This window comes from Sinocyclocheilus grahami, unplaced genomic scaffold, assembly GCF_001515645.1.
Source record: "Sinocyclocheilus grahami isolate Dianchi unplaced genomic scaffold, SAMN03320097.WGS_v1.1 scaffold1818.1, whole genome shotgun sequence".
NCBI lineage: Eukaryota > Metazoa > Chordata > Actinopteri > Cypriniformes > Cyprinidae > Sinocyclocheilus > Sinocyclocheilus grahami.
The window spans coordinates 31,463-54,872 of NW_015506997.1; the positions used below are offsets into that span (position 1 = coordinate 31,463).

Consider the following 23,410-nt stretch of genomic DNA (forward strand, 5'->3'; position numbering starts at 1 on the left):
TAACATTTTGCAAGATTACTGTTTTTTTCTGTATTTTTGATTAAATAAATGCACGTCTCACTGATATCACACTTTTGACCGGTAGTGTGTGTGTGTGTATATACACACACACACACACACACACACACACACACACACACATAAACAGTATATAAAGTAATTTATCAACTTTTTAGTAGTGAATGTTGCCACATTATTGCAGTGCTACAACGGTGTAAAAATGGTAACTGGTTAATATGGGTGTAAATTTATGCTGCTCATGCTTGCCGTGAGACAGAGGACTCAAATATAGTACACAAGTTTAAGAAAAAATAAAGACAAAAGTGATAGCAGCAATTTAAGATGTTTATTAAAAAAAATATTTGGAGTACAAAACGTATATCAGAAAAGTCTTAAACTTAAGACTTCATACACTACATTCAAACAGCACCTACATGCAGGTTAAAAGACTTTATAGAGCATTCAGTAATTGATTTCTGGAACTAAATCACTGTATTGGCACAAAACTCTCCTCGTTCAAGACACATGAAACAAACCTCTCTGGTGTTCAAACCTTCAGTGTTCCCCGTTCATCAGGTAGAGTTAAGAGTCAGACGAGAACTGGCTTTGCGATCATACTGACAATGGTCAAAATGGAGTCTATGAATCAGAGGTATGAAGTGCCAAATCTCGTCAAAAGGTATTTTGGAACATAAATATGTAGTGTGAAATGTTTCTCAAATGTTTTGTTCATGGTTAACTATAGCACAATTTATATAAAATTAAATTAAATTTTAAAAAGTTGGATGCAAGGTCACCATCTGGTGGCAAAATAGGAAGTCCAAGACGACAACATTTAGACCATTACATGCATCTGAGGGTGGGTGGAGAAAATGCATCAAAAGCAAGTGAATATGTAACTGATTAAGGAGAGCATTGCTGCAACTAGTAAAAATAGTATGTCCTTAATCAGGAGATCACATGTGCAAACAAAGAATACTAATTGGTTAACTTAAAACAGTGCATATTCAAGTCATCCAACGGATACTTTTAAAGTGTTAAATAAAATAGACGTAATATGGATGGAAAACACACATCTGAAAAAGGGGAGATGATTTTGATACTGAGCAAACGATTAAAGCACTAACCCATTTGTCAGCACAAAATTAAGTGCTTGTCTGAACTGCCAGCAGATGGGTAAGTAGTTTGCAGTACATACAAGATCAACATGCACAAAACCAAAATCCCAACAATAAAACTGGTTGTGATATGGATTTGAACATGATAAAATACTACGCACATACAAAGTAATCCATATTGTATAGTATAATGTCAACTTACATTCAATTTTTAAAAAAAAATTAAAATTTAACTAAAATTAAAAAAGCGCCATATTGCACAGATGGTACATAAAGATTTACAGTACAAAAACAATCACAGCCTAGCGATGCTGTGACAAGACTTATCAAAAATATTATGAAAACAATTAGAGATGCACAACTAACTAAACGTAATAGTAAACAAAGAATATCAATAAACAAAAAAGGTATTAGACATTGTCATACAAACAAAAGTTTAAAAGACAACAAAACAGAGGAAGTAGAAAAATGCACAAATGAAAACAGGCACATCCAAATGTGCGGTCACAGATAAAGCACTGGGCAAAACAAAAATCAAAGTGCGTTTCAGATGTTGTACATCTTAAGCAGAAGGGTTACCTTTGATATATGGAACCAAAAGACTGTGGCCCACATTATTTGGAGAAATGGTTGGTACTATCTGCTGAGACTCATGGGAGCAGTGTCCCTTCGCCGCCTCCGCAAGCTGTTACAACCATATGGAGGATGATGTCCTCTGGGGATAGGCACAATGTTACACTCTAAACAATAGGTATGTGGAGGCCCCTTAAATCTCTGGCCATTCTGAAACAAACAAGCAAAAAACACTGACAGATATATAGATAGATGATTAGATAGATAGATATTTAGTCTTCCCCTTGACAGAACGATGGCACATGTATTTCAAATGGGGAAAAATAAATAAAAGGGGATTGAAGTCTTAAAACAAGCAAATACCCAACCACTGACATGATAAAGGAGTTTAATACTAGATGATCACAAAAGTCTCTTACATTAATGTAGTGACTGGGGCTGGGTATTGAGCTGGAGTAAACCGGAGACATGTGGACTAATCCTTTCACAGAAGTCAAACCATCCATACATTGTTTGCTGGGTAAAGGGTGCGACTGAAACAGGAAGGAGTAATATAAAACATTATATAAGTAACTACAACCACAACTGGAAGCAAAAAGTATTTTATAAGAATACGCTGTTCCCTATTGATGGCCATTCAGAGGTGTCAAACAACCTGTTCTACCATCACTTAGTGTAGCTGACTCCCAGAAAAACATTTAAAAAATGGTGGATGTCACCAGAAGGTCAACATGGCATTAACAGAGTTGAGCCGCTGAGAGATGCAACAACTCTCTCATTCTTTAATGACTGTGCAAATTAACTAAAATTGGAGGAATTACCCGACTTCTGGAGTGGAGGAAAGATCCAGATGCATTTGCTTTTCTCTGTGGTTTTTTTATTGTTATCGGTCATGCACGACACTGGAAAGAACTTGTGAAGAACTGAAGCTTTGCATGGTGTGTCAGAATCCTGAAAGAGAACGAAAAAAAAAAAGTCAGTGGCAGATGTAAAATGTAGTAAATTATGAAGCCAACATAATGAGAGCTTAATGGTTTTGTAGGGATTCGACGGATTTTGGTAGGACTCAGTGGATTTAATGCAGAAATGCGTTGACATATGCCTTTAACGACTTCTCTTGTACTTCCAAGAAACTACACGAGGAGCTTACAAGGTCACTCCCAGACAGCCTGGAGTGGAGGAAAGATCCAGATGCATTTGCTTTTCTCTGTGGTTTTTTATTGTTATCGGTCATGCACGACACTGGAAAGAACTTGTGAAGAACTGAAGCTTTGCATGGTGTGTCAGAATCCTGAAAGAGAATGAAAAAAAAAAAGTCAGTGGCAGATGTAAAATGTAGTAAATTATGAAGCCAACATAATGAGAGCTTAATGGTTTTGTAGGGATTCGACGGATTTTGGTAGGACTCAGTGGATTTAATGCAGAAATGCGTTGACATATGCCTTTAACGACTTCTCTTGTACTTCCAAGAAACTACACGAGGAGCTTACAAGGTCACTCCCAGACAGCGAGGACACAGAGGAAGATGAAGATGAAGATTGCTGATGAAGGCTGGACAGAGATACAGCTGAGCCTGCTCTGTGTGGTGACGTAGAATCTCTCTGCTGGTCCTCACTTGAGGTCTGCTCCTCTGGGTCTCCTTCAACATTCTGGACTTAAAATTTAACTTAAAAAGTTAAAACCCACAACACTCATTCACAAAGCATAAAAAGGAGCCATTAACATTTTTTAATAAAATCCATTATAATAACTTACCATTAATGTCCATCATCCTGGCATTGTGTCGGTTTCCCCACTGCTGAATGATCCACTCCCTGTAGTCAATTACTTCCTGGGTCACCTTAATGATGCGTCCCAACGGGCTTAAGATTACAAATTAAAAATAACACCCATACATATAAATGATTTTGCCAAGATATTGAATCGGACACTTTAATGCACTAAAAAAGTGTCACCATTAAAGAACCAAAAACTAATTTGTAAAGGGGGAAAAAAAACAATTCTTCAGCTCTTTATTCATAATTTATCAATATTAATAGTTTTATTCTTATTAATGCAGAAAAAATAATTTAAAATAACACCCATACATATAAATAAATGATTTTGCCAAGATATTGAATCGGACACTTTAATGCACTAAAAAAGTGTCACCATTAAAGAACCAAAAACTAATTTGTAAAGGGGGGGAAAAAAACAATTCTTCAGCTCTTTATTCATAATTTATCAATATTAATAGTTTTATTCTTATTAATGCAGAAAAAATATATATTCCTATTATATAGTGGAGTGGCAGTTCCACACACACACATTCATACAGCTCAAAAAAATTAAGGGAACAAAAAAAAAAAATATATATATATATATATATATATATATATCACACATTGGATCTTGATGAACAAAATATTCCAGTTGAAAATCTTTACTTGCATACATTGTATTTCACCGAGACCAAAATGTGACAATGGTCAGTGGAAACCAAAACCATCAACCCATTGAGGGCTTATCCAACTTTCATCTCACAGCAACTCATAATGCAAGTCAGCAGTGTGTATGACATGCCTATATGCACCGCAGACAACATCTAGGCATGGTCCATCAAAACGGACATATGACAACAGAACGGAAAATGTTCCCCACAGCATATCCACAGACAGTTTCACATCAGCCACAAGTTTAAACCTGCTCTTATCCGTGAAGAGAACGGGGTGCCAGTAGTGGACCTGCCAATTCTGGTGTCCTCTGGCAAATGCCAATTGAGTTGCATGGTGCTGGCCTGTGAGCACAGGTCTTGCTACAGGTTGTCAGGCCCTCATGCCACCCTCATTGAGACCGTTTCTGACCGTCTGGTCAAAAACATGCACTCCAGTGAGTGGCCTACTGAAGGTCATTCTGTAGGGCTCTGGCAGTGATCCTCCTGTTCCTCTTTGCACAAAGGAGCAGATAAAGGTCCTACTGCTCGATTGTTGCCCCTCTACAAGCACTGCCGAGCTCACCTCATGTAACAGCCCATCTCCAGGTATCTCCTCCATACCCTTGAGGCTGTGCTGGGAGACACACCAAACCTTGCGACGGCATGTATGGCTGTGCCATCATGGAGGAGCTGGACTACCTGTGCAACCTGACTGGGTTGCAAGTACTGCCTCATGCTACAAGTACTGAGAAGGACCCTAACAAAACAAAACTAGAGACAAATCAGTCAGGAAGCATAAGGAGAAAGCATCTGTTTGTGGCCACCAGCTGCAAAACCATTCCCTTTATAGGGGTCGTCTTGCTGTTGCCTCTTCAGTGCACCTGTTGTCGCTTTCATTTGCAGCAAAGCAGATTAAACGTATCCACAATCACTTATGCTTCCTAACTGGACAGATTGATATCCCTGAAGTTTAACTGACTTGGTTTTATATTTTGATGATTAAGTGTTCCCTAAGTTTTTTTGAGCAGTGTAATGGGAGGTAAAACAACATAAATATAATAAATGGTGATTAAGTGTACATAACTTGCATACAAGTTACATTTATGATCACGCATGAATGTAGACCACAATGAGATAAAGGAAATATTTAAATAGGATCAATATGCACAGTGTCCATTTTGATGTATTTGATGATGATTAGGAGAGTGAAGTCATAGGACAATATCCACACTTATTTGAAATTGCTAAAAAATAAAACAATTAGATAATTTCACATTTACAGACAAAATACTAGGCTGTCTAGCCATATAAAAGTTCATTTTACACTGAGGACAGTAAAATTACACAGCATGATAACATTCAAAACAAGTTAATACTGTCATGAATTGCTAAGCCTCATGTCATTACAAAGCCAAAATTATACACACACACACACCAAATATAGGAAACAAAAGCTTCCATTTTGTACCCATTTAATGGGCTCTGTGTGCATTAATTCAATGTTTATATGTGAATAAATGAACTTTTTGAAGTGTCAAAGTTTTAGTGAAATGGATAATGGAAGGGCATATCTCAGGTTTAATTAAAAATATCTTTATTTCCGTTTTGAAGATAAAAGTCTGATGGTTTTGAACAACATGGGAGCGAGTAAAAAATTACATGATTCCTTTTTTGGGTGAACTAACTCTTTAAAGGTCCCATATTGTCAAAACTGAAATTTCCTGGCTTTTTTCATGATAACTGAGGTCTAGGTGCTATGTAACTACCATATAAGTTTCAAAACAGTCAGTCCACAGTAAAATTCAAACAGCCTGCTTAAAGTAGCTGTGATTTGCGCTGGTTTGAATGGGCCGCCTCCAGTTTCCCCTTTGTTTTTCTGAATCATGACTAGATAGACACGGTGAGTTTGTCTTTACTATGCACGTTAGATGTGATCCACCTCATAGTAACAATCCTGTCAGATCGTCCATCCTTTGAGTGAGAGTGTAACGTTACAGGTCGGCCGTTCTGGTTTCATGGTTAAAGTTAACCTTTTCGACATGTTTCCGCAATGTTGTCTGAGGTTTGGCAAAAGGAGAGTGGGACGGTGGGCAGTGCTCGGGGTGGTGACTGATGGCCGTGACTGTGTAGTTCTGACGTCAACTTTTTACGGAAGTCACAACGGTTCGTGAAAAATCACAGCTGCTTTAAGCAGGCTGTGTGAATTTTACTGTGGACTGACTGTTTTAAAACTTATATGGTAGTTACATAGCACCTAGACCTCAGTTATCATGAAAAGTTTTGACAATATGGGACCTTTAAGACTTCACTGGCAAAAAACATTCAACCAGCACAAATTTTTGTGGCTGCCACTTTCCTTTTTATGGTACTAACCTTTCCATATTTCTGTTGGGGTAGGAGCGGGATAGTGGATACACAGCATGACTCAAGACAAGGTATGCATAGTTAAATACCTCCTTCACCTGCATGGCACCATAAGAGCTCCGGCCAACATCATTTCCTAACATACAGAGAACTGTTAAAATTCAAATGCTTTAATTTCACTTTTGTAAGGATAAATCAACAATGTAGCCATTAATACAGCTTTTCAAACTTCGAAAGAAAGATTTTTCTTTTTTACCATTCTACAACTGTACACAGTGCCATTTCAAGCACACATCTGCACAACCCTCAATTTAACTTGAAACCAATACAAGGGGATAAAACTGGTTGGTTTGTCCCATACCTGGCAAGTTTGGGTCCTCAATACAGAGCATTGAGGGTCTATATCTATTCTCCATGACCTTCATGATCTCCCCTTTAGCAAGATAAGCTCCTCCATCCTTCACACGGATGCCTGTTTTCAGATAATTAAAATGGCGCCCATACAATTCAAAGAATTCAATGAGCAGGATGCCCAAATTAATATTGGAAGCTCTGCAGTCTATTCTGGGATGGAGCTGAAATAAACACCAAAAGACATAATGGTTTATTTTAACAATTACATGATCAAATCAATCAATTGTGTTCATACCATGAAGTTCAATATTCCCAAGAGATGCTAAGTACTGTTATATAAATTATGGTCAAAAGACCAAATGAGAACAAATTATATCAATTAGCAGTAGGAAAACACTGGCTGGAAATCACTATGTACAAAAGCACATGGAAATACCTTTTATTGATGCCTCACCTGCAGGAAGCTGATGACCATTAAAATGAGGCTGTAGGAACTGATACCGCCTGTAAACACCTCGTTCAAATCTCTCTGGAGCAGAAAATGCTTCAGCACAAAGATCAAGTACGGCAACACGGAATATTTCTACATTAAAAAAAAATAAAGAACTGCAGTACATGTATATAAGAAATATTTAAGTTCTCATAAAATGTCAGGTTATGGATACATTAATCAGTCAATATCAATGCAAATCAGCTTTAATGTTTAAAAAATTCGGTGGCTACATGTTTTTAGTTCTACCACACCAAATCAAGCACTTAATCTGGGTTTAGTGTGCTCAAATGAATTGCAGTATGAATTACAAATGAATCTCTCACCTTCAGATGATCCTTAATAAACCGAGCTGCTTTGACACCAGTTTCAACATTAAAACTGATGTCTACCTTCACATCTGTCTCTCTGTCAGTCAGTTTAATTATTGGTACCTGTAAAGAAAAAGCTCTGAAAATTAAACCAATTCCTTAGTTCTCGGAAAGAAGGCTTAATTTTGGAATGATTACTGTTTTTTTTTCTTTTCTCCAATCACCAGTGAAACACTAAAGAACAGTGCGATTTATTCAGAATTTCTTTTGGACTTTCACCTCAATAGCAGCCCTGATTGCAAAAGTAGAAGTTCTGTCAAAATGCAATCTTGTAACTAAGATTTAACACCGTACAGAATCGTCATTTGAATGCCTGTCATTTACAATCTCCCATATCACTTGCATGTTCATTTTTTGCCCTTCATAACAGATTTTAAGGGGTTCATATGATAAATCAAAAATTGTTACATTTTAAAAGTTCATAAAAGTTGTTAAAAACTAACACTTGCTTTCTAATTTTTTTGTATTCTATCAGTATTCTTTGCATTTATTATACAATTAACAAAAGTAAAAAGACCTCCAACACTAGCTTGCTCTATCTATTCTATTTCTATTGGTTTTCTTTTTATTTATTATATTATTTAAAAAAACCCTTGCTACTGTACTGCATTATGCTAACTGAGACTTGTTATAGCACTTGTATATCATTGCTCTTTTGTTGATTTTGATTGCTTCCATTGTCCTCATTTGTAAGTCGCGTTGGATAAAAGCGTCTGCTAAATGACTAAATGTAAATGTAAACGTATATGTAAATCAAATTTTAGAACATGACAAACTGCAATACTTCAACTTTCAGAGCTCATTATTTATCCCTAGTCCAAAAATTTTAAATAAAACCAAGCTGTTCACCAAACCTTGGCTGTTCTTGCAGTGTTGCCAAGTCTGCTGATTTCCCACGAAATTGGCCTACTTTCATACAGTTCCCACAGTTGAAGCGAACCCACCCCCAACACAATTTCAACCAAGGTGGAACCTCCTGGAGGTTTTATGCAGACCTGGCAATCCTGTGTTCCTTGCTGCATACAAAACAATTATGTAATAGATCCCCTGATCATTTCAGTCTGAACTTAACCTTATTTATTTGAAGAAAAAAAAATAAACAAAAAAAACAACACAACACACTTCTAAAGGCACTTCAATGAAGAGGTAGGGATTGCAACCTATAGGTGATCAATGAAGAACAAATAATGACTAACCGTAGCCTTGTCAAGCAGTTTAATGGAGAACGGCTCAGCCACTTTATTCTGCCTGAGTGCCTGGTTCAGCTGCTGCAGAGGAGGTTGTTCCCATTTTCCATACACCACCAGGTCAATATCACTACATAATGCAATTAAAAACAAAACCACACAATAACAAAATAAAATTACAACATATGGACAATCACATGCAATACCTGGTAGGAAGATAAAGTCCTGTACTGAAGCTGCCAAATATTTCAACCTGAAAACAGAAAATAGCACTTTAAAAAGACATGGCGATGGACTATTACATGCACTTTACTCTGCAATCTTTGGCTGACCTTGTTCACATCAAAGCCACAAATACGTCAAACTGCAATTTACCATGTAGTGACAGAAAATCTAAAGAAAAATTTGTTTGGAAAGGCAAATATTAAAGGTGTTCTCTCGTTAAGATGAGCTTATAAATTTGTAGATGGAAAAATCTGCATGCAAGTTTTTTTTTTGCATTTTTCTTTTTTTCTACTTACTTTGCACTTTTTGTTAGAAAATGTTTATTTACTATTTATTCAGGTTTTTTAAGGTATTTCCCTGATCTAAATATTCTTAAAAATGAAACATTTGTTGTTATTTGGAAGTGTGTAGGCCTTCTTGCATTATTATGCTGTTACATTATGATTATATATTCAGAGGCATAAAATGGACTTTAAAATGACAATAATATCGCTTATTGCAATTATTTTTGGGGCAATATGTCGCACAACAAAAAGTTGTTATCGTGACAGGCCTAGATGAATATAGCTTTTTTTGTCCTCCACTGTTAAACAGCAACATACAATCTCTTTGTGCTAGACTCACCTTTGCCATGGGCCACAGATCTTTGATTACAGCCACAACACGATTGACAACATCTCTCCTCATTTCTTCCTCTTCTGGGCGTGGTGACATGAAATGATAAAAATCCACTATCTCTTCATGGAGGCTGGGGAGTATAAACATTTGTGTCCTCCATTACAAAGGGACTTCGGAGCACACTTTCAGAAGTTAATTTTAAAAAGCCCAGTATTAAATCAAAATGTGTAAATAGTGTTGTAAAAAAATACAAGTTTTACAGAGCTTTAGGTTGCAAGTGTGTCCCATCGGGTAACCAAAAGTTTTACATACATGTACAGGAAATATGTAATGCAATTAGACTTTCTTACAGGTTTCTGAAAACCAGATTAATGGAGCAATGGAAAGGTGTTGGGAAAGCTGCTTACTCACCAGACTGAATGTATAAGTGGGTTAAAGGGTTAGTTCACCCAAAAATGAATATTCGGTCATTAATTACTCACCCTCATATCGTTTCAAACCTGTAAGACCTTCGTTCATCTAAGGAACACAAATTAAGATATTTTTGATTAAATCTGAGAGCTGTCTGACGCAGCTGACAAAGAACATCATACGTTGTTTACGTCCAGCTGATATTCTCCAAAATGGCACCAGGGTGATGCGGAGGAGACGAATTGTTGAATAAAGTCGTTTTTGTTTTGTTTTTGTACACAAAAAGTATTCTCGTAGCTTCGTATAATTGCGGATGAACCACTGATGTCACATGGATTATTTTACAGATTTCTTTGCTACGTTTCTGGACTTAGGAACATTTCAGTTGCGTTGCCGTCTATGCAGGGACAGACTCCATCAAAAATATCTTAATTTGTGTTCTGAAGATGAACGAAGGTCTTACGGGTTTGAAACAACATGATGGTGAGTAATTAAAGACAGAAGTTTCAGTTTTGGGTGAACTAACCCTTTAAGAGTACAATACTAATAAAATGTAAGTAAATGTTAATGTTACTTGTGTATCTTAAGGCTGATTTATACTTCTGCGTCGGACCTACGCCGTAGGCTATGCGTCAGTTTTCATTTATACTTCTGCGTCGGTATAATAGGAATCGACGTGCAGTACACATGCAAACCGCTAGTCTGTAGTGTCCACGGGCATGTTGCTGGTGTAACCCGCAGTTCCACGGCAAAAGCTGAAGAAGAAATGGCTCATCGGAGAAGCATTATAGCCGTGACGGTGGCAAATAAATATCAACTCATTAAATCATTATTTAAAACCACAAAAAGGAGACAACAACAGAACAGGAGATGATGGCATTCATTCAATCTCCACAAGGACTTGTACCACGGCAGATCAACATTGTTTGTTGCGGACAACTACTGATGTATAATGCTATGTAGTATAATAAATAAGACACTTGTTCTTTGCGTTGTTTTATTTTATGTAACATTAAAATATATTAAAGGGGTCATATGATGCGATTTCAAGTTTTCCTTTCTCTTTGGAGTGTTACAAGCTCTTGGTGCATAAAGAAGATCTGTAAAGCTGCAAAGATGGAATTCTCAACTCCAAAGAGAGATTCTTTATATAAGTTAAGAGTCAACCACGCCTACCTAAAACAGCTCATTCTAACACGCCCCCACATGTGGAAATATTAGCATAATGCCGCCCAAATGTGCACGCAAAGAAAGGCGGTGTGGTTTCAGGAACAGCAGTAGTGTTGATGCAGCCATGTCAGGGAGACGCTGTGTATTTCAGTGTGAAAGCAAAAGCACTTTATTTGGCCTTCCGGAAGTAGATGCAATTAGGAATCATTTGTTAAGATTTATTTACAACAGAACAGCACAACCCAGATGTTCGAATTTGTGCAACGCATTTTATGGACGACAGTTATTTGAACCTAGAAGAGTACAAGGCTGGCTGTGCACAAAGACAAAAAAAAAAAAAGGGTAAATTCCGACTTTGCTATGACAATCTGGCGCTTCTGAATCAGCGACTGCAAGTATGTTTTGTTATTAGTTTAAGTATTTGCTATTGACTGTTCAAATGCTGAATTTTGCGCAGCGCAGAGTAATGCGTTGTGTGTGTGAGGGGAACAGGGTCACATCACAGGAGAGTGAACTGCCTGTCAGAAATCATAGCACGTCAGCTGTCTTAATCTTGTCTTGTACTGCATCATCACTGTGTCTGTCATGCGACTCTGTTGCCCTTTCAGGCTTGAACTGATGGTAAAACTAACGACATTATTAACGGTCTTGATATTTACTTTGAAAGCTGATGCTCGCGATTATGGTAAGGGGCGTTACATTTCCGACGTGTGCTTGTGGTGTTGTTCGGCCAATAACAATGCACTGGGTCAGCTGGCCAATCAGAGCAGACTGTGCTTGTCAAAGGAGGGGGCTTTGTTGAAAACGACGTGTTTGAGAGAGGCGGGGCATAGAGGACCTACAATAATGTACAGTATTTGAAAAATAATGTGTTTTTTGAACATTAAAGCATGTCAACATATTTGGTTACACCAAATACACACAAAAAAAAGATCTTTAAAATAGCATCATATGACCCCTTTAAAGTGCACAAACACACACAAAACTTAAGTACATACGGAGGGAGGGGTTCTACCACACCAATCACAGCGATTGCGGTCCGCGTAGAATTGACGCGCTGTTAGATTTTTGGAGGTGCACGTCAAGCTATGGCATAGGGTGTGCGTCTATGTGTGGCTACAGCGTAAGTTCGACGCAGAAGTATACCTTGGGCTTTACTCAGTTCCCTTGTAATAATTGACTATGCATGTGCAATGTACTTGTCTAGTCAGATGAAAGTCTTCATAATCTTTAATCAAAAAATGAAACCGTTCCCTTCTTCTCTGATAACGTCACTTTGAGTAATTAGTTTAGGAATCCAACAGCTCACACAGAGACCTAGGGTGGATGTCAAGAATTGGAAAGAGTGGCCTTTTTGTGTACCACTGAAAAAAACATGAACGTCTCCCGCTAACTTTTCTTCGGCTGCTACCGTTAGGTGTCGCCACAATGGAATTATCAGCACAGCTATTTGGCACAGGTTTTATGCCGGATACCCTTCTTGACGCAACCCAGCACTTAGAGTGCACTAACTCATGCAACTCATGGGACACAGTTAGAATGCGCATAAATAAATGACACAATTTTCATTTTTAAATGAACTGTTCCTTTAAGTGACAAACAATAGGCACATTTTCAATTTTCAAAACAAATGAAAGCTTATCACTTTTTGTAGGTTGTGAAAGAAAGGGACTTGATCTTAATCTTTAAACCTTAACTGCGGTTTAAAATAAATAAATAAAATACATACATACATGCATACAAACATACATAAGCTGATTGGTCTTCAGATTCTCTGAAACCCTGGGACCCTCCAAACATGGAATCAAAATACCGCAGTAGTAATTGATGAACTAATTCAGACCTGCATCAGTGTCAATCTATTACACCTTTGGGGCAAAGATTAAAAGCTTTGGACACAACACACCATCACATTTCTATAATAATTATAGAAATGTTTACATTTAGACATTTAGCAGATGCTTTTATCCAAAGCGACTTACAAATGAGGACAATGGAAGCAATCAAAATCAACAAAAGAGCAATGATAAGCAAGTGCTTTAACAAGTCTCAGTTAGCTTAATGCAGTACAAGCAGCAAGGTTTTTTTTTTTTTATCATATAATAAATAAAAAAACAGATAGAATGGAAAAAGAATAGAGCAAGCTAGTGTTAGAGGCCTTTTTTTGCTTTTGTTAATCAGAAGTCAGAATGTCAGAATTAGAATTGTATAATAAATAAAAAGAAAACAAATAGATAGAATGCAAAAAGATTAGAGAAGCAAGTGTGTGTGTGTGTGTGTTTTTTTTAAGAAAACAAGCAGTTAGGAAATAAATAGAGTGCAAGTCTAAAAGGGGCAAGTTTAAAAAAATAAAGAATAGAATTAGAAAAGAGAGTGCTAGAGTTAGAGGGTCAAATAAAGATGTGTTTTCAGCCGATTCTTGAAGATGGTTAAGGACTCAGCTGCTCGGACTGAGTTGAGTAGGTCATTCCACCAGGAGGGAACATTTAATTTAAAAGTCAGAGAAAGTGATTTTGTGCCTCTTTGGGATGGCACAATAAAGTGCAGTTCACTAGCAGAACGCAAGCTTCTAGAGCAGGGCTGTCCAAACTCGGTCCTGGAGGGCCGGTGTCCTGCAGAGTTTACTTGCCTCAACACACCTGACTGGAAGTTTCTATGCCTAGTAAGAGCTTGATTGGCTGGTTCAAGTGTTTAATTAGGGTTGGAGCTAAACTATGCAGGACACCGGCCCTCCAGGACAGAGTTTGGACAGCCCTGTTCTAGAGGGCACATAAGTCTGAAGTAATGAATTTAGGTAAAGGGGTGCAGAGCCAGTGCTGGTTTTGTAGAATGTTATGGAGTGTTATGTCCAAAGCTTTTAATCTTTGCCCCAAAGGTGTAATAGATTGGCAATACAAATAGAGCCCAACACTGTACTTTGAATTATGGTATAATTCAAAGTACAATGTTAGGCTGAATTAATTGCTCTAACACAATCTGTATTGTATTAAGCACTACAGAAATAAAGCTGACTTGATACCATAAACAACTTTACAACTTTCCTAGTTTTCCTGAGAGTAACTAATAGTAATTGTGCTTCTAAACGCATTTAGTTCTGAATTGTTAGACTTTAAGACTTTAAATTTGTTTGTCTGGCTCTACAGTTCATAATATTGCTCTGGACCTGCTCAGTTAATAAATGAATAAACTAAATAAATGAAAAAAATATAAAAGTGAAAAGTGTCTCCCAACATAAGGAACATGCTCTTACCCGTTGACACCTGGACTGTATTGTCTGGTTGCCCAAGGGGTCCCACATAAATGACTGCCATTAGAGTGGGACATAAAGTAGTTCATTCCATATGTACTCGCTTTATTGTCACTTCTCTTTCTTACTGGATGGTGTTTAAGTTGGTTATCCATAATTATTTGAGTATGTAGCCGCTGGTAATGTTGTTGTAAACTGTTATTGAAATTGTGCAGATCTTCAGAAAAGTTAAAGTGAAGTTTGGTTGGATGTGCGCTCATACTGTCACCAATGGCAGACGAGGAATCTGATGTCGGACTGTCACTCTCGGAATCTTCTGAAGATAAAGGCGAAGAATCACAACCGTTGACTCCGATAGGGGTAACACACGGAGGTGCAGGATCAGAGAATGCGTTTGTAGATCGCATGGCACCACTATCATTATAAGGCTGATTGGAGGAACTGTTAATTGGTTTTTCAGCTGTGTTGGTGGGAAGCAGCGATAACTGCTTCACAAAACTGGCCGCCAAAGCAGGTGTATTCACCCGCAGCGAGTAACAGTGGTTTCGCCTTTGCGAGGTTTCCCATACGCGCATCCATAAAACGTTGGCAGGTCTTTTTTGCTCGGGCTGAATCCAAGCCATCCGAGGATCCATCCAACTTTACTGTTACAAAGCTCACAAACACTCTCTCGTTAGGTTAGACAGGCGTCCTCAAGAGTCACAAGACTGACGTGAATTTGCGAGAGGCTGAGTAGAAGTTTAAAAACGGAACACGAAATAAAGAATAGAATTAGAAAAGAGAGTGCTAGAGTTAGAGGGTCAAATAAAGATGTGTTTTCAGCCGATTCTTGAAGATGGTTAAGGACTCAGCTGCTCGGACTGAGTTGAGTAGGTCATTCCACCAGGAGGGAACATTTAATTTAAAAGTCAGAGAAAGTGATTTTGTGCCTCTTTGGGATGGCACAATAAAGTGCAGTTCACTAGCAGAACGCAAGCTTCTAGAGCAGGGCTGTCCAAACTCGGTCCTGGAGGGCCGGTGTCCTGCAGAGTTTACTTGCCTCAACACACCTGACTGGAAGTTTCTATGCCTAGTAAGAGCTTGATTGGCTGGTTCAAGTGTTTAATTAGGGTTGGAGCTAAACTATGCAGGACACCGGCCCTCCAGGACAGAGTTTGGACAGCCCTGTTCTAGAGGGCACATAAGTCTGAAGTAATGAATTTAGGTAAAGGGGTGCAGAGCCAGTGCTGGTTTTGTAGAATGTTATGGAGTGTTATGTCCAAAGCTTTTAATCTTTGCCCCAAAGGTGTAATAGATTGGCAATACAAATAGAGTCCAACACTGTACTTTGAATTATGGTATAATTCAAAGTACAATGTTAGGCTGAATTAATTGCTCTAACACAATCTGTATTGTATTAAGCACTACAGAAATAAAGCTGACTTGATACCATAAACAACTTTCCTCAGTTGATAGTTTTCCTGAGAGTAACTAATAGTAATTGTGCTTCTAAACGCATTTAGTTCTGAATTGTTAGACTTTAAACTTGCTTATTTGTTTGTCTGGCTCTACAGTTCATAATATTGCTCTGGACCTGCTCAGTTAATAAATGAATAAACTAAATAAATGAAAAAAATATAAAAGTGAAAAGTGTCTCCCAACATAAGGAACATGCTCTTACCCGTTGACACCTGGACTGTATTGTCTGGTTGCCCAAGGGGTCCCACATAAATGACTGCCATTAGAGTGGGACATAAAGTAGTTCATTCCATATGTACTCGCTTTATTGTCACTTCTCTTTCTTACTGGATGGTGTTTAAGTTGGTTATCCATAATTATTTGAGTATGTAGCCGCTGGTAATGTTGTTGTAAACTGTTATTGAAATTGTGCAGATCTTCAGAAAAGTTAAAGTGAAGTTTGGTTGGATGTGCGCTCATACTGTCACCAATGGCAGACGAGGAATCTGATGTCGGACTGTCACTCTCGGAATCTTCTGAAGATAAAGGCGAAGAATCACAACCGTTGACTCCGATAGGGGTAACACACGGAGGTGCAGGATCAGAGAATGCGTTTGTAGATCGCATGGCACCACTATCATTATAAGGCTGATTGGAGGAACTGTTAATTGGTTTTTCAGCTGTGTTGGTGGGAAGCAGCGATAACTGCTTCACAAAACTGGCCGCCAAAGCAGGTGTATTCACCCGCAGCGAGTAACAGTGGTTTCGCCTTTGCGAGGTTTCCCATACGCGCATCCATAAAACGTTGGCAGGTCTTTTTTGCTCGGGCTGAATCCAAGCCATCCGAGGATCCATCCAACTTTACTGTTACAAAGCTCACAAACACTCTCTCGTTAGGTTAGACAGGCGTCCTCAAGAGTCACAAGACTGACGTGAATTTGCGAGAGGCTGAGTAGAAGTTTAAAAACGGAACACGAAATAAACCAAGAGAGTTCCTCTGCGTGAGATGGTTTGCAGCGAACTGTTGAATCCAGAGCATTCCAAATATGGCGTGCAGGGAATCTCGACTAGAGTGCGCATGTCTGAGAATTTAAATTATTTTTGGAAGAGTAACACCCCCTTCAATTTCCCCACCCATTTATCCAATCCAATAAAAAATGTGATGCGAGTATTTACAGCGGAATTCTAGGAGTTTTTTTCTTTTGCAATATAGTGAATTCTTTTTATTTAACGTTATAAAAACTTCCCCCCATTAATGAAATTAAAGCAACCTAGCATGTAAAAACATGGTTTTGGTGGGTCTGCAGCTGGAAAATTAAAGATTATTAAATAAAGAAAATTTCTAATAAAGATAGATCATTTCAAATATATTGCTAGATCAAATTGACATTACTTGGCGCAGCTTACTGCTCCCAATAAATTGCAGTTGAGAGTTTAGAAGTCAAGACTGAAACAAAACATGATCATCAGAAGTTGCTTTCTCAGCCACAATTTACCTTCACGCTGTTATTAACCACAACACTTCCAAACTGGAATTTTATGAAAGGTTCTCTCACCGTCTTTAAATCAAAAAATGCCATGAAAACAATCAGAACTAAAATTATAAAAGGATGCATTACATAACGAACAACAGTTCCTAAGTGTCTAATCAGATCAGGACAAAAGCAGATAATGTATCAAGAATATAATATTCCAAGCAGAAAATGTTTTTTTCGATTGTCACCATTTTAGACTAGAAATAGAAAAAAAATTGTTCTGAATGTTGATGCTGACAAAACAACATTTTTAAGTTCAATACAAATTATCTTTATGGTATAAAGTTATTTTCTTTAATATACATAATATACATAAATGTACAATAACGGCATGATTTCCTTGATTTTCAGTAACCAATCACAGTTCACAATCAGTTACAGATCACAGTCGAAAAAAAAAAATAAACAAAAAAAAATTAAAAAGAGCATACGAAGTGATAAAAATAAAAAAATTCAGGTTTTCATTTGACGACAAATAGATCCAATCTGAGTGATACAGCTGGTCACAGCAGAGGGTATTGGCTGTGTGGTTTCACTTCGCCATGATGCCAGAGCCTCCATGGCATCTTTGGGGTTGCAGGGTGCCAGGTCATAAATGGCATAGACGGCAGACAACTGCACCTCAATAGGCACACCTGCAATCATAACAAATGGTTGAATTGTGATTCATGGTGGGCTGCTAAGTCTAAAGCTATAGGTTTATATACAAACAAACAAACAAATAAAGCAAAATAATGTATTACAATATTTTTAATTTGCTATTACAGTTATGTTACATTATTTGATGTTCAGTACCTTCAGTAATCCCATGTTTTCCAAAGAGGTTTATAGCTTTTGCAACATTTTGGACTGATTTACATAGAATCTGCCTCATTCCTAACTGACCAAGTCGTCCTGGAGAAATACAAACAAAAGATACAAATCACATCTCTTAAAAGGCTCTTTTATATTATTTGTGGTATTTTTTAAACCATTATTTTTCATGACATTCTGACTCGGTACTGTTATGAAATGCACCATTGAGCTGAAGGAAATTAATCATTAATCAAACCAATCATTTAAATTAAAGACTTGGAAAGTTAAATTAAATATTAATTAGAAAAAAGTATGAAACATTATAATATTTTAACTTCATAGATTTTATTTTTATATTTAAATTCAAATATAAAACTTTACAATTACTTTAAAACTAAATACAGTATTAATCACTTCATGCAAACTCAACTTACCAATCAATCGCAACACAGCTGCTACAGAAACATCACGGACTGGGGATTGCTGAAACCTTGGTTGTGTCACCCAAGTGTTCATGATGGGCCACAGCTCTTTGCTATAAAAAAAAATCATGATAAATATATTATGTATTATTTAAAAAAATACATTATGTATGCTTGATGCAAAATGATTTAACAATCTGTATGCAGTAGATAAATATACCCAATAACATAATCATGTGTCCATTTCCATTTCATTTGTGTACACAAGAGATCCAAGGTATATACAGTATATATTCCCATGCAGCTGGGCAAAGGTCATGACCATGACGATCATGCTTCTGGAATGTCAAATCTTTGTCTTCTTGAAGTGCCTTTAGTGTGCTGCTGATCAATTTATGAACGTCATCAGGAGGACTCTAGAAAATATTAAGGGACAACTGACAAAATGCAACTATCTAAAAACATTACTTTCATGCATTAATTTAAAGGTAAAAAAAAAAAAAAAAAGTTACACTGTTGTGTGCCCACTCTTTATACAATGCCCAGAGGAAAGTTAACAGGGTCAGGATGGAAATTACAGCATCTATAGGCTTTGTATTAATAGTTATTGGTAATGGAATAAATCATGGTAGTGATGTTAGCTCCAGCCATCAGAGAAAGCAAGCAAAATAATAGGCCATGAAGACTGCTTACCTCATCCCAGTGTAGATATTTAGTCAGGTATTCCAAAATGTCATCATCTGCTTTAAGCTTGGCCACTGTATGAATGGCTTTGCACAAGGAGGTCTCATGGAAGAGCACACTTGGCCATGTTGTGACCATGAATAAAATTAGCTTGGAGGCATTAGGAAAATCTGTGAGTAAAGAATCTGGATTGAATCAACTCAAAGGACACGTTTCGTCTTTGAAAGTGTACTAATGCAAACACTTAAAATGGGTAAAGAACTAAAATTAGCATATTGTATAAATATAATGGAAGAAGTTGCTGTAAACTCACCCTCTTTGATAATATTATATGCTAAGGCATGTGCTTTCTGATAGTTCCCTATCTGGCGACATATCCCTGTGTAGACTCTACAGAGAGCTTGTACATTTTCACAAATCAGAATGCTCTTCTCAGTCTTTAATTTAGTCAAGATGGCAGACATGAGCTTTTCTGCTGAAGACTAAAGAAACAGAAGAAAAATGTGTGCATCAATATCCTCAAGGCTGCATTAACTAGAAAAGCCATCTGAATTGTGTAAAGCATAAACATACCTGATTCAAACAGAAATCAGCAATTACAGCCTTTTCTTCATCAATCAAAATTGGCATCTGAGATATTCTCCCAAGAAATACATGGCTCTTAACAACAGGCAATACATCAAAACAGGACATTCCAACTTTGGCCAGCACTTCTGAGATCTGACAATTTATGTAATTTGTCTTGTTGTCTTTCTCAATTCTCTGCTCTTCTTGATTGCTTTGTATTTCTTGGTTAGATTTGATGGACTCCATTTTAATAACAGTTTGATGATCCATTACTTGTTCTGCAGAAGAAGCAACACAGGGAGGAGCAGGTGAACAGTTGTCGAGTCTGAGTCTTTTAGCACTCTTTGGCAAAAGCATGTTCACACCTGTCCCTTTTGGTTTCTGCTCTGTTTTGGTAAAGGCAGTAGATGAAGAACTGATCGTTTTATTTCCTGATATCTTGTTAACAGATGGTGGGGAGGTGCCGTTCTCATTTCCAGCTCGGGTCAGGTTAAAATTCCCACAAAGTATGTTTAAAGTGCGGGCTCGTGCAGAGAGTTCAGGATACATAGTTTCTAGCATCTGTATGGAATTTTCTTGAGAAACAGCATGAGTGGAAGCGGATACGGCAGATGATGGAAGCCTTCCTGGAACTGGAACAGCATGTTTTGGAGTAGCTGATCCAAACTGCAGTGGTGAGGAGGGAACTCCACAAGATGGTGATGGAGTGGTCAAGCACAGAGACATTTTTGATGCATCTGGATTAGCTGAATCAAAAACAGGCACAGACAGCATCTTTGGTTCATCTGTTAGTAATCTTGAGGATATTGAAGTAGGCTTTAAAGGAGTGTGATGTTTTCCAAACCTTGGAGGAGTAGCAGTCAGTGGCATAACAACTGGAGGTAGGGATGGACCCATCTCTGTTCGAACCCTTCCAAGAGATAAACATGAGGTTGGTGTAATATGGGTTGTTGTGTTATGACCTGGAACAAGTTAAATATTACCACCCTTTTCAAAGGTAGCATATTCTGGATCCAGAGTATCTTGGCATGGTGTGCTGGTATCCTCAACACTACTCACTGCAGAATCGCCTGATGTTTCCTTGTGGTTGTAAACATCACTGACAAAATTTTCAACACCAGGGCTATGGGTATCAGCTGACATCCCATCTACCTGCTGATGAGATTCATTGTTCAGTTGCACCAATGTTTTTCTTGTCCTCTCGGATTCACTTTCTTTAGTATCCTTAGGCTTGATTTCGTGACTCAATAACTTGCACACATTCTGAACAATTTTATCATTTTCTGGGCATTCAGAATCTTTTTCATCCTCAGACTTCATGATCACTGTGGAAAGTGCTCTGTTCTCAGAAAGAAATTCCTGAGGCTCATCTTTGGACATCTGCTTTGCAGTGGAACACTGCTTATTCCTAGAAACATTCTCCAACTCTTCTGATGGGATCCTTCCCTCAGACCTTGAGTGAACACCCCTAACCTTTCTCGTCAAACCAAAGAACCCTTCATCTTCTGATGATGATTCTTGATTCTTTAAGGGTCTTAAAGGGCAATCACCATTTTTTCTCACATCCAAACTTTTCTGATATTTTGTAGGCTTTGAATGATCTTCTTCAGCCTGATCAGCCTTGTAAACCAATCTGCTCTGAATGTCATATGTTGATATATCTGCTACAGTCTTCATTTCCAATGGTTCAGAACTCTTTGATTCCTTATTCTCAACACTGTCTGATTTACTATAGTTCACATAAAGTGTTGAAATGCTCTTGACATTAGATGCAAATGGCACATTGGGCTGTACCTGAGAAGTTTTGCATTCTGCAGACTGAAAATAATTGGTGTGCACTCGCTCAGATTCAACATGCTGTTGTGGATCCGTGTTTTCCAACAGATTTTTAAGATTAGTAGTTTTTGTATCCTCCAACTCTGTTGTGTCACCATTTTGATTCATCAGCAGAATCTCTACCACAGTTTGTGTGCTGTCATTTTCTAAGAAACTTTCCACACTGTGTCCATTTCCTATACCTGATTTTGCCGTTTGATCCTGAGTACTGCCCATACAGCCATGCATCACTTCAAACACATCCTCTACCTCCATGTGTTGGCTGTCAGATAATGTCTTTTCAATGTCTAAATTATCAGCAGATACAACTGATTTCACATGAGTGTCTGGGGACAAGAGTACAGAAGATTTTTCCACCTCTTCTTTTAGCAATGACTTCTTATCCTCAATATCTGAAGGTTCTAATTGTGTGTTGTTTTGAAGAATAGCTTTATGTAAGCTTGACCGTACTCCTTGTTTTTCATTATGTGATTGATATTCCTCTTTAGTATTGGACATCAGTTGGTCGTCACTCACACTGACCTGAAAGAACAAATTAAAAATGTTATACGGCATCTCTTTACCACTACTGGCCACACAGGAACATTATTATAGTCACATTTCACAAGCCAGTATTAAAAAGAAATAACTTATTGCCATTGACAACATAATTGTTGAATATCCATGCATAACACTATATTAGGGATGACATGCAATGTTTCACAGTTGCTAGCAAAATCGATTTATTTCAGTCCATTACAATTGACTTGTATTACGAACTTCTAAAACACAATTTCTGAGGGCTGAAAATAAATGTGTTGAAGGTGTTGGCATCATATACATATTTTTCCCAGCTATGCACATTTAATTTCTTACTTTAACATATCTACACTGATTTCAACAGAATGGTTCAGAAGGAATTATAGGTTATAAGCTATAACTAAGGTGCAAGCAAAGTCAATAATAGCTCACTGTATTTAAATACTTTAAGTCAAAAACCAATTGTGCTTCTCAATACTTAAATTGATGCTTCCTCATTTCCTCGCTCATCCGTCCTCCAGCCTGTGACCCGGAAACTGATCAAAGTAGGGGTGCGCAATTAATCGAATGCGATTGTTATGCGCATCTTGTCAGTAAAGCCGGTTCCGTGATTCACCTCGATTATGAATGCGATATTGCCTAGCTTGTCAGTGAACTACGGCTCTGTGTATTAAATGCTGCTCCATCTGAAAGCAGGTGATGGCGATTTACTACCAATCACGGAACCGGCTTTACTGACGAGATGCGCATGACAATCGATCAGCCCTAGATCAAAGTTAGCCATCTTGAAAGACATCTCAATTCTCTATTTGCACCACGAGGAGGCGAGGAAGGCGGAGTGAGGAAGGTTCCAGGAGAGCCATGAGCGAGGATACACTGGCGGAAGGCTTTCTTGATGAAAACCTGACACGTATAAATTCTCCTCCCCCTTCAGATCTGTCATAATAGTTTTAATTTATGTTTTATCTTTGCAGTTTAAATAAACCATACATCTCATACACTTCAATGGGGAATCTTGCTTTATGAATGTTTTAACTAAGCTTTAAAGGGATGCTCCACCCCAAAATGAAAATT

At 37.7% G+C, this 23,410-nt stretch overlaps 1 protein-coding gene, 1 long non-coding RNA gene and 1 pseudogene across 2 annotated transcripts; all 3 read right to left on the minus strand.

Moving 5' to 3' along the window:
• Nucleotides 1–336: 336 nt before the first annotated feature.
• LOC107572830 (uncharacterized) lies at nt 337–2,860 on the minus strand. The gene is made up of 4 exons (XR_001607409.1): nt 2,842–2,860; nt 2,513–2,642; nt 2,111–2,224; nt 337–1,901 (listed from the first exon to the last, which is right to left on the minus strand). It is a non-coding gene; the product is annotated as an uncharacterized lncRNA (long non-coding RNA).
• Nucleotides 2,861–2,862: 2 nt separating this feature from the next.
• LOC107572826 (non-canonical poly(A) RNA polymerase PAPD7-like) lies at nt 2,863–15,293 on the minus strand (the record flags this gene model as incomplete). Its single annotated transcript, XM_016259260.1, has 11 exons — nt 14,545–15,293; nt 9,720–9,843; nt 9,077–9,123; nt 8,880–9,000; nt 7,639–7,746; nt 7,277–7,405; nt 6,830–7,043; nt 6,478–6,604; nt 3,447–3,553; nt 3,182–3,345; nt 2,863–2,982 (listed from the first exon to the last, which is right to left on the minus strand). Coding segments are annotated over exons 1-11 (1,893 nt in total), but the record flags the coding sequence as incomplete, so codon positions are not given.
• Nucleotides 15,294–17,821: 2,528 nt separating this feature from the next.
• LOC107572827 (little elongation complex subunit 1-like) lies at nt 17,822–23,086 on the minus strand (annotated as a pseudogene).
• Between the last annotated feature and the right edge of the window lie 324 nt (nt 23,087–23,410).